The following is an 18,699-nucleotide window of genomic DNA, read 5'->3' on the forward strand; positions in this document are numbered from 1 at the left end:
AATAAGACACAGGTGCGACACCTGTGTATATGAGAAACACAGGTGAAGATTTAGACACAGTGTGCAACATCTGGGTATCTTTATTTGTAGACGTTTCGCCCACCAGTGACTTTATCAATACAAGGACATAATGTGAGGACTGTGGAACTAAAGATAAGGTAATTAGTCCCTCAGCCTTGGAACCGAAGGACTAATTATCTCATATTTTGTATATAGTTGTACAGTCTTTACGTTATGTTCTTGTATTGATAAAGCCACTGGTGGGCGAAACATCTACAAATAAAGATACCCAGATGTTGTACATGTGCCTAATTGTACATGTTGTCGGTATTGTATACCATACATGTACGAGATACACAGGTGTTGCACATGTGTCTTATTAACTTGTTGCTATTATACGCTGAATGATGGGATGATACTTAATAAATCACTTCCCCAGTGGTGTATGTAATTAACTTCCCCAGTGGTGTGCGCAATTAACTCTCCTCAGTGGTGTGCGTAATTAGCTTCCCCCGTGGTGTGCGTAATTAACTTCCCCCAGTGGTGTGCGTAATTAACTTCCCCCAGTGGTGTGCGTAATTAACTTCCCCCAGTGGTGTGCGTAATTAACTTCCCCCAGTGGTGGCGTAATTAACTCTCCCCAGTGGTGTGCGTAATTAACTCTCCCCAGTGGTGTGCGTAATTAACTCTCCCCAGTGGTGTGCGTAATTAATTTCCCCCAGTGGTGTGCGTAATTAACTCTCCCCAGTGGTGTGCGTAATTAACTTCCCCCAGTGGTGTGCGTAATTAACTCTTCCCAGTGGTGTGCGTAATTAACTTTCCCCAGTGGTGTGCGTAATTAACTCTCCCCAGTGGTGTGCGTAATTAACTCTCCCCAGTGGTGTGCGTAATTAACTCTCCCCAGTGGTGTGCGTAATTAACTCTCCCCAGTGGTGTGCGTAATTAACTCTCCCCAGTGGTGTGCGTAATTAACTCTCCCCAGTGGTGTGCGTAATTAACTCTCCCCAGTGGTGTGCGTAATTAACTCTCCCCAGTGGTGTGCGTAATTAATTTCCCCCAGTGGTGTGCGTAATTAACTCTCCCCAGTGGTGTGCGTAATTAACTCTTCCCAGTGGTGTGCGTAATTAACTCTTCCCAGTGGTGTGCGTAATTAACTCTCCCCAGTGGTGTGCGTAATTACATCTACATATTTACGCGTTTAGCCTCAGGAGCTGCAATTTTTTAGTGAGGTCGTGAATATAACAGCGGCAGGCACCACGGAGGTGTAACCAGGTAGTTTGTCTTGTGGTTAGCAGACGGTGGATCGAGCTTCCAACCACACCTTACTCTCAGTCACACACACACACACGCACACACGGTAATGCAGATGCGGCCTTATCAAGCCACACGGATTTAGCGCTTCTTGTAGTTACCTGACTATATGACATATCTCTAACATAAATCCACCGTTATCAGTAATAAGATCTATTTTATGTGTATATATATATATATATATATATATATATATATATATATATATATATATATATATATATATATATATATATATATATATATATATATATATATATATATATATATGCAAAACAACCACTCTGAAAGAATAGAGAAATTCCAAGCGCTTTCGTGACTACTCACATTATCAAGGAACTATGAAAGTGAAGCATCCAAGGAAGCTATATAAGGGGTCGGCCAGCACCTCACTATCAGATCCCACAACGGTTAAACACGTGACGCGCGGCGAGCCAACTTGGACAGGTCCTTTGCAAAACTCACCACCAAGCTATTTATTTGTCCAGTGTATTATTAAATTCTACCCAAATTCTATTAATTATAAATGGATCTAATTTATATAAACCAAAGGAAATATTCATATTATTGTCAAAACTGCTTTTTATGAAACAAGATTCAATTATATTCCTGTCGACCATGGACTTGCTTGATACTACTTTCTCAACTTTTTGAAAATCAATTGGATGGTTAAAATCTCTTACATAAATAAATAGAGCATTGGAATCTTGTCCAGTTCTAATGCTATATTTATGTTGTTTTAATCTTAGTTCGAGATTTTTACCAGTTTGACCGTAATAAACTTTATCGCAAATTTTACAAGGAATCTTATAGACACATCCATCAGCATTTTGGGGGGAATTCTTAATCAAAAGTTTTTTTACTGTATCAAGATTTTTGAATACAACTTTAATATTAAAAGTCTTAAGAAGAGAAGGCATATCAACCAAGTTTTCATGGTAAGGGAGAACCAACATATTTTTAGTTGAATAAGGCTGGTTGCCCTTTTTTGGATTATAAAAAGTGTTCCTAGCAACTTTAAAAGATTTATCAATTACATTTCTTGGGTATTTTAAATCATTACCTATTTCATAAATTTTGGATATTTCCTCATCTATGAACTCAGGACTACAAATTCGTAAAGCTCTCAAAAACATTGATGAGAAAACAGACAGTTTGACTCTATCTTGATGCGAGGAATAATAGTGGACATAGGAACAGTTATTTGTAGGTTTTCTGTAAATTTTAAATTTGAATTCATTATTACCCTTAATAATTAAAACATCTAGAAAAGGCAATGAGTTATTTTCTTCAAACTCAACAGTAAAGTTTATAGAATGGGCTAAGCTATTTAATTTTCCAAGAAAATGGTGTATATCTACATTTTTGGGCATAAGACACAAAATATCATCAACATATCTGAACCATTTAGCTCTATTAGGGAGGATTGTGTTAAGCAACCTTGTTTCAAAAAATTCCATGTATAGGTTACTAAGAACAGGTGAAAGAGGATTTCCCATTGCCATACCAAACTTCTGAGTGTAAAACTTATCATTAAATACAAATTTTGCATCAACAATGCAAAGTTTAATAAGTTTAATGATAGTAGGAACTGGCAATGGTAAATCATAGTTAACGAGTTCTTCAGATAAGAAACTTAATAAATCATCAACAGGAACTTTCGTAAACAAGGAAGTAACATCAAAACTAACCATGTTAAAATCATTTAAGTCAGTCAAGGAGTTTAATTTATCAACCAAGTCTATGTTGTTTTTAACATTAAAGTTAGAAATTTTGCCAACAATAGGGCTCAAAATATCGACAAGCCATTTGGATAATTTATATGAAACTGACCCTATGGAGCTAATAATTGGTCTGACTGGATTCCCTGGTTTGTGTGTTTTTATTAGTCCATACATGTAAGGTAAAGATGGATTAGTGGAAGTAAATTGTTTGACTAATTCATCTTTGCCTTTCAGTAGAAGTTTTATTGTTTTATTGAAATTGCTGTTAACGGTTTCTAGGGGATTTTTCCTAAGTTTAGAATAGGTTTCAGTATCATCTAAGAGATTATTCATTTTTTCTTGGTAATCATTTTCTTTCATAATTACTATTGCATTTATTTTGTCTGCTTTAGTAAGGCGCAAATTTTTATTGTTATTAAGTGTATCATAAGACTTAAAGAATCTTTGAGGGCAATTGGGAATGTTTGGTTTTAACATAGAGCTGTATACCATTCCTTTACTAATATTAATTTCATCAGAGGATAAATCAGAAAATTTTTCAAAGTTACAAAAGGCTTTTGCAATTTCAACATTATTAAGTTTTTTTGAAGTTGCAAAACTTAGGCCAAAACCTAGAGCAGCAGTAGTATGTTTGTCTAAAATTTCATCTGATAAGTTAATTACAAAATTGTTATTAGCATGCTTTGTCCAATCACTATTTTCAATTAAAATGTCTAATTTTCTTTGTAGTTTGCTCTTGAGTTCATTACAAATTCTTCTGAGTTTATTATAGCAATGATCCAACATACTGTGTTTCCATTCTGATGGAATGGCCTGATTAAAACAGTATTTTTTGTTTCTCAATATTTTGAATGCTTCCTTCTCCTGTATTTTAGTTATTTCAATATGTTTCTGAAGAATAATTCTCATAAAATCATCAAAAGGACGATCTCTCATGTCAAGGAGTCTATTGATCTGATAGTGAGGTGCTGGCCGACCCCTTATATAGCTTCCTTGGATGCTTCACTTTCATAGTTCCTTGATAATGTGAGTAGTCACGAAAGCGCTTGGAATTTCTCTATTCTTTCAGAGTGGTTGTTTTGCATATTTTGAAATCACCTGTTTACTGTGATCTTATTGCATATATATATATATATATATATATATATATATATAAATATATATATAAATATATATATATATATATATATATATATATATATATATATATATATATATATGCTTAACAATTCGCAAACAGGCGAAATTATTTACAAACATTGTCTCTACGTCCACAGTAGGACTCGAACCTGCTAACTCTGTATCAGAGTTCACAGTACTTTACCACGGACTCTGTTACAGAGTTAGTAGGTTCGAGTCCTGCTGTGGACGTAGAGACAATGTTTATAGAACAATCACTGTGAAATAATAGAGAAATTCCAAGCGCATTCGTGACTACTCACATTATCAAGGAACAATAAATAATGTGAGTAGTCACGAAAGCGCTTGGAATTTCTCTATTCTTTCACAGTGGTTGTTTTTGCACACACACACACACACACACACACACACACACACACACACACACACACACACACACACACACACACACACACACACACACACACAAGGAGACAGACATGAAGCACTAAACTACAGACCAGTGTCACTGACATGTATAGGATGCAAAATCATGGAAAATATTGTCAGGAGAAGAATGGTGGAACATCTAGAAAGGAATGATCTCATCACCAGCAGACAACATGGTTTCAGAGACGGGAAATCCTGTGTCACAAACCTACTGGAGTTCTATGACATGGTGACAGCAGTAAGACAAGAGAGAGAGGGGTGGGTGGATTGCATTTTCTTGGACTGCAAGAAGGCGTTTGACACAGTACCACACAAGAGATTAGTGCAAAAACTGGAGGACCAAGCAGGGATAACAGGGAAGGCACTGCAATGGATCAGGGAATACTTGTCAGGAAGACAGCAGCGAGTAATGGTACGTGGTGAGGTGTCAGAGTGGGCACCTGTGACCAGCGGGGTCCCACAGGGGTCAGTCCTAGGACCAGTGCTGTTTCTGGTATTTGTGAACGACATGACGGAAGGAATAAACTCCGAGGTGTCCCTGTTTGCAGATGACGTGAAGTTGATGAGAAGAGTTCAGTCGATCGAAGACCAGGCAGAACTACAAAGGGATCTGGACAGGCTGCAGACCTGGTCCAGCAACTGGCTCCTGGAGTTCAATCCCACCAAGTGCAAAGTCATGAGGATTGGGGAAGGGCAAAGAAGACCGCAGACGGAGTATAGTCTAGGGGGCCAGAGACTACAAACATCACTCAAGGAAAAAGATCTTGGGGTGAGTATAACACCAGGCACATCTCCTGAAGCGCACATCAACCAAATAACTGCTGCAGCATATGGGCGCCTAGCAAACCTCAGAACAGAATTCCGACATCTTAATAAGGAATCGTTCAGGACCCTGTACACTGTGTACGTTAGGCCCATATTGGAGTATGCGGCACCAGTTTGGAACCCACACCTAGCCAAGCATGTAAAGAAACTAGAGAAAGTGCAAAGGTTTGCAACAAGACTAGTCCCAGAGTTAAGAGGTATGTCCTATGATGAGAGGTTAAGGGAAATCAACCTGACGACACTGGAGGACAGGAGAGATAGGTGGGACATGATAACGACTTACAAAATACTGAGAGGAATTGACAAGGTGGACAAAGACAGGATGTTCCAGAGACTGGACACAGCAACACGGGGACACAGTTGGAAGCTGAAGACACAGATGAATCAAAGGGATGTTAGGAAGTATTTCTTCAGCCACAGAGTAGTCAGGAAGTGGAATAGTTTGGGAAGCGATGTAGTGGAGGCAGGATCCATACATAGCTTTAAGCAGAGGTACGATAAAGCTCATGGTTCAGGGAGAGTGACCTAGTAGCGACCAGTGAAGAGGCGGGGCCAGGAGCTTGGACTCGACCCCTGCAACCTCAACTAGGTGAGTATAACTAGGTGAGTACACATACACACATACACACACACACACACACACACACACATATATATATATATATATATATATATATATATATATATATATATATATATTATATATATTATATATATATATATATATATATATATATATATATATATATATATATATATACTATATATATATATATACTATATATATATATATAGTATATATATATATATAGTATATATATATATATATATATATATATATATATATATATATATATATATATATATATGTCGTGCCGAATAGGCAGAACTTGCGATCTTGGCTTAAATAGCAACGCTCATCTTGCCATATAGGACAAGTGAAAATTTGTGTATGCAATAATTTCGCCAAAATCATTCTGAACCTAACGGAAAAAATATATTTGATTGTGTTTGTTTAGTACTAAATTACTGTAATCGTATCTAAAATATATTTAGTTGTGTTAGTCTAAAATAAATTGTTCTTGTTATAATAAGGTTAGGTAAGTTTCTAAGATTCTTTTGGTGCAAAATTAAAAGTTTTTACATTAACATTAATGAAAAAAATACATCTTTAAACGTATAAGAGAAAATTTCAGAAAGGACTTAATTTTAAATGAGTTCCTGCTAATTGACCAGTTTTACATATTCGGCACGACATATATATATATATATATATATATATATATATATATATATATATATATATATATATATATATATATATATATATATATATATATATATATATAATATCTTTCAGTCTACACACACATATATCGATATATCTTTAGATATAAGGTATAACGCTGACAGATTGAACAAGACGTGTGAATCACCTGGGTGTCTTTATTGAGAGATGTTTCGCCCACACATCAGCAGTTATAAAGCTAATATACAGAGAAGATGGAGACATAATATAGAGAAAGCGGAAGTGAAAAGGTGCAGCAGCTGAATACATCGTTACATGTTGGCGAGGCCCACTGGTGTAAGCAGGTCAGGCCCATAAGGTGGTTTAGAGTTTTGGGACAGGAATTGTGGCAAATATTTGCTTCACTAAGATTAACTATTGTTAGTGTATCAGACAGGCGTCGCGAGTTAAGAGTTGATACCCTTGGAATCTTAGCAAAGAGATTATCTTCTATAGCTCCATTGCCAAATATCTGGCCCATTTTATGGGCCATACCTGCTTCCAGTAGTGGGCCCCAACCACATGTGACACCGCCTTCAAATGCTGCACCTTACCACGATTACTTTCACTGACTTTAGTGTACAACTCTCCGTCCTCATGCGACTGTATTGAAAAAGCCTACCGCCTAGGAGAAACATCTCTTAATGAAGATACACTCGATGTATATACATATACCAAGATATACACCTCGGTGTATATACAGTGCGAGATACGCAACATGAGAACATAAGGAGCACTTCAGCATCACTACTGGCCCATGCTAATTAGGTCTTGGTCATCTGCTGGCCCAAGCCAATCAAGTTCAACTCACACCCACCCACACACCCACTCATGTATTTGACTAACCTACTTTTAAAACTACACAACGTTTTGGCTTCAATCTGTGAACGTACGTTTATACAGTCAACGAAGCTAATAATACCTTCATATATTCATTAGGGGGTGATGCTCCCTCTTCCTCCCCTTCCTTCCCTCTCCTCCTGCCCTTATAACTCATCCCACCCCCTCCTCCCTGAACCACATCCCGCTACCCAGATGTCCGCATTACCAGGTAGCACAAGGTTACCAACTACTCCTCTTAGCCGCCTTCCTCTCTTTGAATACCAATAGCAACAGTGCCTAATGACTTCTTGTACATTGTGTGAGTTACCAGGTGAAGCTTGACTCCAGCTCTCTGAGTTACCAGAGTCTGAACTGATGGTTGAGAGAGCTGATAGACGATGGCCAGTTGATAGATATAGGCCAGGGCTGATAGACTGAGGTCCGGACTGATATATAAATATCAGGGTTGATAGACAGAGGCCAAGACTGATAAAGCCAGGGCTGATGGACAGAGAGCAGGGCTAATACATAAAGGTCAAGGCTGATAGACAGAGACCGGGATTGATATATAAAGATGAAGGTTGATAGATAGAGGCCAGAGCTGGTAAATGGAGGCCAGGACTGATATATTAGGGCCAGGGCTGATAGATAGAGGCCAGGGTTGAAAGAGACGAAGGTCTGAGAGGCTTAGTGATTTGAGTTAGGTTACTTATTAATAATTAGGTACCTTTATAGTGTGTTATCTGGACTTTGGATTAAAGTCACCTTCTAGGTATTCATACATTGTGAAATTCACACTCGCTTTTCATTGCATATACAGTAAATAATACATACTCTCTATGTATACATGCACTGACACTGCAAGATACATATCTCTCTCTCTCTCTCTCTCTCTCTCTCTCTCTCTCTCTCTCTCTCTCTCTCTCTCTCTCTCTCTCTCTCTCTCTCCCTCTCTTTCTCTCATCCTCAGAGAAGATGATAAACGTGCTTCAGGGAAACCTCAAGATTCTCCCCGGAACTGTTTGAATATTTTTTTCTAACATATCCTGTATTCTGTGTGAACCTTATTTAAAAAGAAAATACATTAAACAAAGATATAATGGGAAGAACAACAACATAAATAACATCTCAGGGCCTATACAGTGGAACCTCAAAAATCGAACTTAATCCGTTCCAGGAGCTAGTTCTAATTTCGAAAAGTCTGAAATTCGAATCAGTATTTCCCATAAGAAATAATGGAAATGCAATTAATCCGTTCCATAAATCCAAAAATATTCACACAAAAAATACATTTTATAGAGATTAATTACAGTTTTACATACATATAAAATAACATACATATAAAATAATTTTATTTTTATTATTATCACACTGGCCGATTCCCACCAAGGCAGGGTGGCCCGAAAAAGAAAAACTTTCACCATCATTCACTCCATCACTGTCTTGCCAGAAGGGTGCTTTACACTACAGTTTTTAAACTGCAACATTAACACCCCTCCTTCAGAGTGCAGGCACTGTACTTCCCATCTCCAGGACTCAAGTCCGGCCTGCCGGTTTCCCTGAACCCCTTCATAAATGTTACTTTGCTCACACTCCAACAGCACGTCAAGTATTAAAAACCATTTGTCTCCATTCACTCCTATCAAACACGCTCACGCATGCCTGCTGGAAGTCCAAGCCCCTCGCACACAAAACCTCCTTTACCCCCTCCCTCCAACCTTTCCTAGGCCGACCCCTACCCCGCCTTCCTTCCACTACAGACTGATACACTCTTGAAGTCATTCTGTTTCGCTCCATTCTCTCTACATGTCCGAACCACCTCAACAACCCTTCCTCAGCCCTCTGTACAACAGTTTTGGTAATCCCGCACTTCCTCCTAACTTCCAAACTACGAATTCTCTGCATTATATTCACACCACACATTGCCCTCAGACATGACATCTCCACTGCCTCCAGCCTTCTCCTCGCTGCAACATTCATCACCCATGCTTCACACCCATATAAGAGCGTTGGTAAAACTATACTCTCATACATTCCCCTCTTTGCCTCCAAGGACAAAGTTCTTTGTCTCCACAGACTTCTAAGTGCACCACTCACCCTTTTCCCCTCATCAATTCTATGATTAACCTCATCTTTCATAGACCCATCCGCTGACACGTCCACTCCCAAATATCTGAATACATTCACCTCCTCCATACTCTCTCCCTCCAATCTGATATCCAATCTTTCATCACCTAATCTTTTTGTTATCCTCATAACCTTACTCTTTCCTGTATTCACTTTTGGAGTAAGGTTATGAGGATAAAAAGATTAGGTGATGAAAGATTGGATATCAGATTGGAGGGAGAGAGTATGGAGGAGGTGAATGTATTCGGATATTTGGGAGTGGACGTGTCAGCGGATGGGTCTATGAAAGATGAGGTGAATCATAGAATTGATGAGAGGAAAAGGGTGAGTGGTGCACTTAGAAGTCTGTGGAGACAAAGAACTTTGTCCTTGGAGGCAAAGAGGGGAATGTATGAGAGTATAGTTTTACCAACGCTCTTATATGGGTTTGAAGCACGAGTGATGAATATTTCACATTCATCATAAAAAATATAAAATAAAATAACATTTTTACTTACCTTTATTGAAGATTGGTGATGGCATCTGGAAGATAGGGAGGAGGAGAGAGGGAGTTGGGGTTAGTGTTTGGAAGGAGAATCCCCCTCCATGAGGACTTCAGGTAAAGCCCTCTCTAGGGTTACTTCCCTTCTCTGTCTTTTAAAGCCACTAGGACCAGCTTGAGAGTCACTGGACCCCTGTCTCACAAAATGACTGTCCACAGGGGTACCACTAGCAAGTTTCTTTGGGCCCATGGCAGCTAATTTCACAGTCCCACAAGCACTAAACACAACGAAATAATCGTAAAATGTGTGAATGAGAGCGCAGGTTAGTGTTTACTCAAGCATAAACAAAGCTAGACTGCTCATGGCGCTTGCGCGGGGACGCGGACAGAGCGGGCCAGCGGACAGGTCCCGTTCCCGGCGGTCCGAAATTTGAAACGCGTTCGATTTTTGGTACACAGTTTGTCCGAAAAAAATGGTCTTATTTTCGAAACGTTCGATATTTGGTACGTTCGATTTTCAAGGTTCCACTGTATATCAAATATTTCATCCAGTTCCCCGGCGGTGGGCCGTGTGCCCAGAATGCTGCTGGCATTTTCCCTCTGGATCGCAACACTGAGTCTCTGCAAGAGGAAGCTGGCCGCAATAATTGCAAACGAGTGATAACAAATGCTTTTAATTATTATTATTATTATTATTATTATTATTATTATTATTATTATTAATCATTATAATCAAGGGGGAAGCGCTAAACAAATGTTTTTAAAACAATCAGAACAATCAAACAAGTAAAACAGCTTTCCCCTGTGGTTGTGTAGATAGTATACACTGAGAGATGTATATACCTAACGAGATATACACTTGTCAGTGTATATACACTTATACACTGCTCACGGGGGATGAGGTTTAAGAGAATTAGTGTTTCACATGTGATCTATGGTGATGAGGATGTGAGAGATGGTGTAGGTGTGATGCTAGAAATATTTGGGTGTGAGGGATGGTGGTGATGGAAGTATGGGGTTGATGGTGATGGTGTTGGGGAGTGGTGGTTGTATTAGGGTGGTTATGGTGGGGTTGGTGGATGTGCTGGAGTGGTGGAAGTATTGGGAAGATGTTGTTGGTGCAAGTGTTGGGGGTGATGGTTGTGGTGCTGGTGCAAGTATTGTGATGGTGTTGATAGTAGTGGTGTTGGTATTGGCGGAGGTGTTGGTGCATGTGTTGGGGAGAGGTGGTGGTGTTGGGGAGAGGTTGTGGTGGTGGTGGAGTGTCTGGGGTGCAGCCAGCCAGTCTCAGGTTCCACCATTGGTCGAGACTTCAACCCACTCTATATAATAATCCACGGCGCCACTGACGCACCTCACCAGTAAGACAGTGTTGTCTTGATAGCTTCATGCTCTAAACTCACATACTTAAGTTTATTAACTTACCATCACTCAGAAATAACACTTGACAGGTGTCAAGCAACGTCCAGTGGTGTGTGGCAGCTACAGGTCGACGGCAGCATATTTTTTTAAGCGAATCCTATTTACGCTTGTAATTTATGATATATTGAACGCAACGTCAATATTGGTAACGACCGTGTGTAGCCCAACACTTTAATTATAATGTGATGTTAGTTTGTACTATAAAAATTAAGTGGAAAATAGTCACTGGTACCTAAATGGCGTGGCAGGCGACCTTCCCAAGCTACCATCAACTGTCAGTGTACATTTCACAGACAAGGGGGTAACTTGTGTCCGGCTCACCCGGTGTTCAGGGATTCTTTGATAACTGTGGAATTGTGTATACCCTATTCACTCTAGTGCTCTGCGTTGGAATGTAACAGAACGTGAGGGAGGGTATAGCCATCTACCGGAGCCAGTGAGGATTACCCCAATAGTACAGTTAAGAGGACAGCAACGCTCGGTACTAGTCCTACCGAGAACATGGAAGGTATGTCAGCCTAGTGGTCAGCCTTGTGTTTCCTCTTATACCCGAATACCCAAGGACTCCCTTGCTCACTTTCCTAGAAACCGGGTTATAAGTTGGTTTATTGTAGTTAACATGTTGTAGTGTTTTAATGTGTACTCCTGCCCAAGGACCAGAGGAAGAGCAGCGTGGCAAGGACACTGCAGCAACACGTACAACCTGAAGCATGTTGCCACAGCCAAGTTTCTTTCCACAGCGTAAACCTCGCCCTTCAAGGGAAGCGAGCCTAATGCTTGTGAAGGTTTCTTGATCCTAGGAACTGGGACTACCCTTTGTCGGATCCAACCTATTTCAACCACTCTTATATCTGTCCAGCCTGTTTTTAAGCCGTTACTTCCTTTATCCCTTTGAGATGTAGTTATTTTTGTCACGGTATATGTGGATGGGTGGACACGTACTGTTGATGTTCATCCAGGACACGTTTCGCCCCGAATGATTTCTTTTAGTTCAAATACAAAGACTACTATCTATATCTATATATATATATATATATATATATATATATATATATATATATATATATATATATATAAATAATGTGCCGAATAGGCAGAACTTGCGATCTTGGCTTAAATAGCAACTCTCATCTTGCCATATAGGACAAGTGAAAATTTGTGTATGCAATAATTTCGCCAAAATCATTCTGAACCTAACGAAAAAATATATTTCACTGTATTTGTTTAGTGTTAAATTACTGTAAACAAATCTAAAATATATATAGTTGAGTTAGGGTAAAATAAATTGCGCTGGTTATAATAAGGTTAGGTAAGTTTTCTAAATTCCTTTTGGTGCAAAATTATAATTTTGTACATCAACATTAATGAAAAAAATATGTCTTTAAACGTATAAGAGAAAATTTTAGAAAGGACTTAATTTTAAATGAGTTCTTGCTAATTGACCAGTTTTACATATTCGGCACACACATATATATATATATATATATATATATATATATATATATATATATATATATATATATATATATATATATATATATATATATATATATATATATATAATTTAAAGACAAAATACATTGGCCAAGCATTCACAAAAAAAAACAGAAAGTAAAACAACATAGGTAACTCAGAGCTACATCTCGAATACTTCGTCCAGCTCCCCTGCGGTGGGCCGCGTGCCCAGAATGCTGCAGGCATTTCTTCTCTGGATCGCAACACTGAGTCTCTGAAAGAGGAAGCTGGTCGCCCTGTGGTCCTTGGTTTCTGTGATGAGCTTTTCACCTAGCTCTTTGAGGAACTTTAGAGCACACTTGCCCCATGCTCCAAGGGTCTCCGACCCTATTGGAATGAAATTATAGCAAGGGGGAAGGTCTTCATATTTTCGGATCTTCTGGGTCTCCCTGTGGCTGGCAGCTCCACCCCCTTCCACTACGGAGTATGGCAAGTAGGTGTCTGCCAATGTGGCAGCACAGGTGTAGTCCCAGGCAATCTGCTTTCCATCCTTCCAGGGTAGCATAGTGGCTCCATCAAGACGCTTTTGACTTCCATCAGACCTCTGTACTTGGGGTTCCCGTTGAGCTGGGCAACGGGCTGTGGCGAGGCTTCTCTTTATTATGTCATTGACCTCCTCATGTCTGGCATACTTCCCTTCTGCTGTGTGACACACGAGACCATGAAGTCCGAATTGATCAGCTGTCGCCCTGCCGCAAATACACCTATGTTCGGTGAGAATGGGGGCGGCTAGGCGAAGAGCAACACCAATCCGAATGATCTGTGGGTCGAGACGGGTGCCCAGGGAGGAATTGGGAACAGCTAACAGGAAATCTCCTGAGTGTGGTGCCTTCACTGCCAGGAGACGAGCTTTGTTCTTTCCTGAAGCATTGGAGAGCATTGTGTTGGCGATTTTTTCCATGATCGGTTTGTCCCAGTGGGACTGTTTGTGCTGTTTGGGAGGAGCTGGTCTACTGGAGGAGTCTGTAAGGGTGTCCCACCGAATCGCTGCTTCAGTAAACCTGGGGTCTTGAGCTCCTACCACGTCTCTCAAGCGTTCGGGCACTATCTTCTTGACTAATGCACTGGAAGCCAAACACGAAGACAGAAAAGCAGGTAAAGCAACATGCGTTGCTTTGCGCACCCCTATACCTCCCAGTCGCACTGGGAGGGTTGTCTGATCCCATTGCTAATCCTCTAGTGACAGGTTCAGTGCCTTCTTAAAAGTTGATCTCAGGTGTGCGTCATATTCATCGAGTGTTGGGTTGTCAAAAGAGGGTGCACACCTCAAGAAGTGAGTGAGTCTTGGCATAGTAAGACACCTTGTGAGGAGATACAGAGCATCATGGGCGTCAAGATCGCTTATTCTCTCCTCCATTCTCATCAGGTCATTCAATTTGACCCTGAGGACAGTATCGATGGCCTGATGACCCAGCGGTGCCCCCAAGAGGGTACTGTTGGACGGAGTTGTAGTTGAGACTTCTGGGAGGATTCTTCGCACAGCATTGATTATTTCCTGGTTTGCTGTGATGATTTCACACTTGGAGGGATTGAGGATGAGTCCCAAGTCTTCTCCCTGTGTTTTCACCAGTTGTAGGTCCCCCACCAGGGGCTCTTCAGTACCTGCCAGAGTGCCGTCATCCAGGTACCAGATATTGAGCTCACTGCGTAGGCTGGAAGTTAGTTCTCTTACTGCCAAGCAGAAGAGAAGGGGAGCGAGTGGATCACCCTGCTGAACACCCTCTGATGATTGAATATATATGTATATATATATATATATATATATATATATATATATATATATATATATATATATATATATATATATATATATATATATATATATATATATTAATTATATATATATATTAATTATATATATATATATATATATATATTATATATATATATATATATATGTCGTGCCGAATATGTAAAACTGGTCAATTAGCAAGAACTCATTTACAATTAATTCCTTTCTGAAATTTTCTCTTATACGTTTAAAGATATATTTTTTTTCATTAATGTTAAAGTAAAAAATTATAATTTTTCACCAAAAGAATCTTAGAAAACTTACCTAACCTTATTATAACAAGAGCAATTTATTTTAGCCTAACGCAACTAAATATATTTTAGATTTGTTTACAATAATTTAATACCAAACAAACCCAATGAAATATATTTTTTTTCGTTAGGTTCAGAATGATTTTGGCGAAATTATTGCATACACAAATTTTCACTTGTCCTATATGGCAAGATGAGCGTTGCTATTTATGCCAAGATCGCAAGTTCTGCCTATTCGGCACGACATATATATACATATATATATATATATATATATATATATATATATATATATATATATATATATATATATATATATATATATATATATATATATATTATTTTTTTTTTATTATCACACTGGCCGATTCCCACCAAGGCAGGGTGGCCCGAAAAAGAAAAACTTTCACCATCATTCGCTCCATCACTGTCTTGCCAGAAGGGTGCTTTACACTACAGTTTTTAAACTGCAACATCAACACCCTTCCTTCAGAGTGCAGGCACTGTACTTCCCATCTCCAGGACTCAAGTCCGGCCTGCCGGTTTCCCTGAATCCCTTCATAAATGTTACTTTGCTCACACTCCAACAGCACGTCAAGTATTAAAAACCATTTGTCTCCATTCACTCCTATCAAACACGCTCACGCATGCCTGCTGGAAGTCCAAGCCCCTCGCACACAAAACCTCCTTTACCCCCTCCCTCCAACCCTTCCTAGGCCGACCCCTACCCCGCCTTCCTTCCACTACAGACTGATACACTCTTGAAGTCATTCTGTTTCGCTCCATTCTCTCTACATGTCCGAACCACCTCAACAACCCTTCCTCAGCCCTCTGGACAACAGTTTTGGTAATCCCGCACCTCCTCCTAACTTCCAAACTACGAATTCTCTGCATTATATTCACACCACACATTGCCCTCAGACATGACATCTCCACTGCCTCCAGCCTTCTCCTCGCTGCAACATTCATCACCCACGCTTCACACCCATATAAGAGCGTTGGTAAATCTATACTCTCATACATTCCCCTCTTTGCCTCCAAGGACAAAGTTCTTTGTCTCCACAGACTCCTAAGTGCACCACTCACTCTTTTTCCCTCATCAATTCTATGATTCACCTCATCTTTCATAGACCCATCCGCTGACACGTCCACTCCCAAATATCTGAATACGTTCACCTCCTCCATACTCTCTCCCTCCAATCTGATATTCAATCTTTCATCACCTAATCTTTTTGTTATCCTCATAACCTTACTCTTTCCTGTATTCACCTTTAATTTTCTTCTTTTGCACACCCTACCAAATTCATCCACCAATCTCTGCAGCTTCTCTTCAGAATCTCCCAAGAGCACAGTGTCATCAGCAAAGAGCAGCTGTGACAACTCCCACTTTGTGTGTGATTCTTTATCTTTTAACTCCACGCCTCTTGCCAAGACCCTCGCATTTACTTCTCTTACAACCCCATCTATAAATATATTAAACAACCACGGTGACATCACACATCCTTGTCTAAGGCCTACTTTTACTGGGAAAAAATTTCCCTCTTTCCTACATACTCTAACTTGAGCCTCACTATCCTCGTAAAAACTCTTCACTGCTTTCAGTAACCTACCTCCTACACCATACACTTGCAACATCTGCCACATTGCCCCCCTATCCACCCTGTCGTACGCCTTTTCCAAATCCATAAATGCCACAAAGACCTCTTTAGCCTTATCTAAATACTGTTCACTTATGTTTCACTGTAAACACCTGGTCCACACACCCCCTACCTTTCCTAAAGCCTCCTTGTTCATCTGCTATCCTATTCTCCGTCTTACTCTTAATTCTTTCAATTATAACTCTACCATACAATTTACCAGGTACACTCAACAGACTTATCCCCCTATAATTTTTGCACTCTCTTTTATCCCCTTTGCCTTTATACAAAGGAACTATGCATGCTCTCTGCCAATCCCTAGGTACCTTACCCTCTTCCATACATTTATTAAATAATTGCACCAACCACTCCAAAACTATATCCCCACCTGCTTTTAACATTTCTATCTTTATCCCATCAATCCCGGCTGCCTTACCCCCTTTCATTTTACCTACTGCCTCACGAACTTCCCCCACACTCACAACTGGCTCTTCCTCACTCCTACAAGATGTTATTCCTCCTTGCCCTATACACGAAATCACAGCTTCCCTATCTTCATCAACATTTAACAATTCCTCAAAATATTCCCTCCATCTTCCCAATACCTCTAACTCTCCATTTAATAACTCTCCTCTCCTATTTTTAACTGACAAATCCATTTGTTCTCTAGGCTTTCTTAACTTGTTAATCTCACTCCAAAACTTTTTCTTATTTTCAACAAAATTTGTTGATAACATCTCACCCACTCTCTCATTTGCTCTCATTTTACATAGCTTCACCACTCTCTTAACTTCTCTCTTTTTCTCCATATACTCTTCCCTCCTTGCATCACTTCTACTTTGTAAAAACTTCTATATATATATATATATATATATATATATATATATATATCTATATATATATATATATATATATATATATATATATATATATATCTAATACGCACATACACATACGTACACTCAGTGGCCACTTTATTAGGTACGCCTCGTTACTGTAAATATCTAATCAGCCAATCACGTGGCAGCACCTCAGTGCCTAAAAGCATGCAGACATGGTCAAGAGGTTAAGACCAAACCTCAGAATGGGGAAGAAATGTGATCTAAGTGACTTTGACCGTGGATTGTTTGTTTGTGCCAGACGGGGTGGTACGAGTATCTCAGAAACTGCCGACCTGGGATTTTCTCACACAGCAGTGTTGTAAAAAAAATATTCAGTGAGCTGTAGCTCTGGAGAATGGCCAGATTGCTTCAAGCTGAGAGGAAGGCGACAGTAACTCAAATAACAATGCATTACAACAGTGTTATGTAGATGAGCTTCTCTGAACGCACAACACGTCGAACCTTGATTTGGATGATCTACAGCACAGAACACACAAGATTCCACTCTCGTCAGCTAAGAACAGGAAACCGAGACTACAGTGGGCACAGGCTCACCCGAACTGGATAGTTGAAGTTTGGAAATACGTCGTTTTGTCTGACGAATCGCGATTTCTGCTGCGGAATGTAGTGTCAGAATTTGGCGTAAACCTTTGGGATACAGTGGAACGGGGAATTCGTAGCATGAGTGTGAAGCCAACAAATATTCAGCAGTTGTGTGATGCTATCGCATCAACATAGACCAGGATCATTAATAATGTTTCCAGCACCTTGTTGAATTCATGCCACGAAGAATTCAGGCTGTTCTGGGGGCAGAGGGGACCCTACCTAGTACTAGCAGGGTGTACCTAATAAAGTGCTCACTGATTGTATATACATTTATAGCAGACTTAACGCAGTACATAAAGTGGAATCAACATTCAGAGCTTCAAGCTATCACCACATCAAATTTACCAAGGCATTGAAGGGTCATCGCGGCATCAAGACCAGTGTTGGGACGCTGAATCAAGACCAGTATTGGGACGCTGAATCAAGACCAGTGTTGGGACGCTGTACT

The 18,699-nt window shown here is 39.7% G+C and overlaps 1 protein-coding gene across 3 annotated transcripts in view; it reads left to right on the forward strand.

Annotated features, from left to right (window-relative positions):
- Positions 1-18,699, forward strand: part of LOC128695895 (uncharacterized) — a 531,205-nt gene that overhangs the window by 242,655 nt on the left and 269,851 nt on the right. For 2 of the 3 annotated variants that reach the window (XM_053786836.2, XM_053786837.2), the window contains exon 1: positions 11,836-12,077. The exons of the other annotated variant lie outside the window; for it this stretch is intronic. In XM_053786836.2, the coding sequence (XP_053642811.1) occupies positions 12,071-12,077 (7 nt within the window). In that variant the 5' untranslated portion in view covers positions 11,836-12,070. Of the gene's footprint in view, positions 1-11,835; positions 12,078-18,699 lie in introns of those variants that run through there. 3 annotated transcript variants of the gene reach the window in all.

The sequence above is a fragment of the Cherax quadricarinatus genome, chromosome 41 (genome assembly GCF_038502225.1).
Source record: "Cherax quadricarinatus isolate ZL_2023a chromosome 41, ASM3850222v1, whole genome shotgun sequence".
NCBI classification, from domain to species: Eukaryota; Metazoa; Arthropoda; class Malacostraca; order Decapoda; family Parastacidae; genus Cherax; species Cherax quadricarinatus.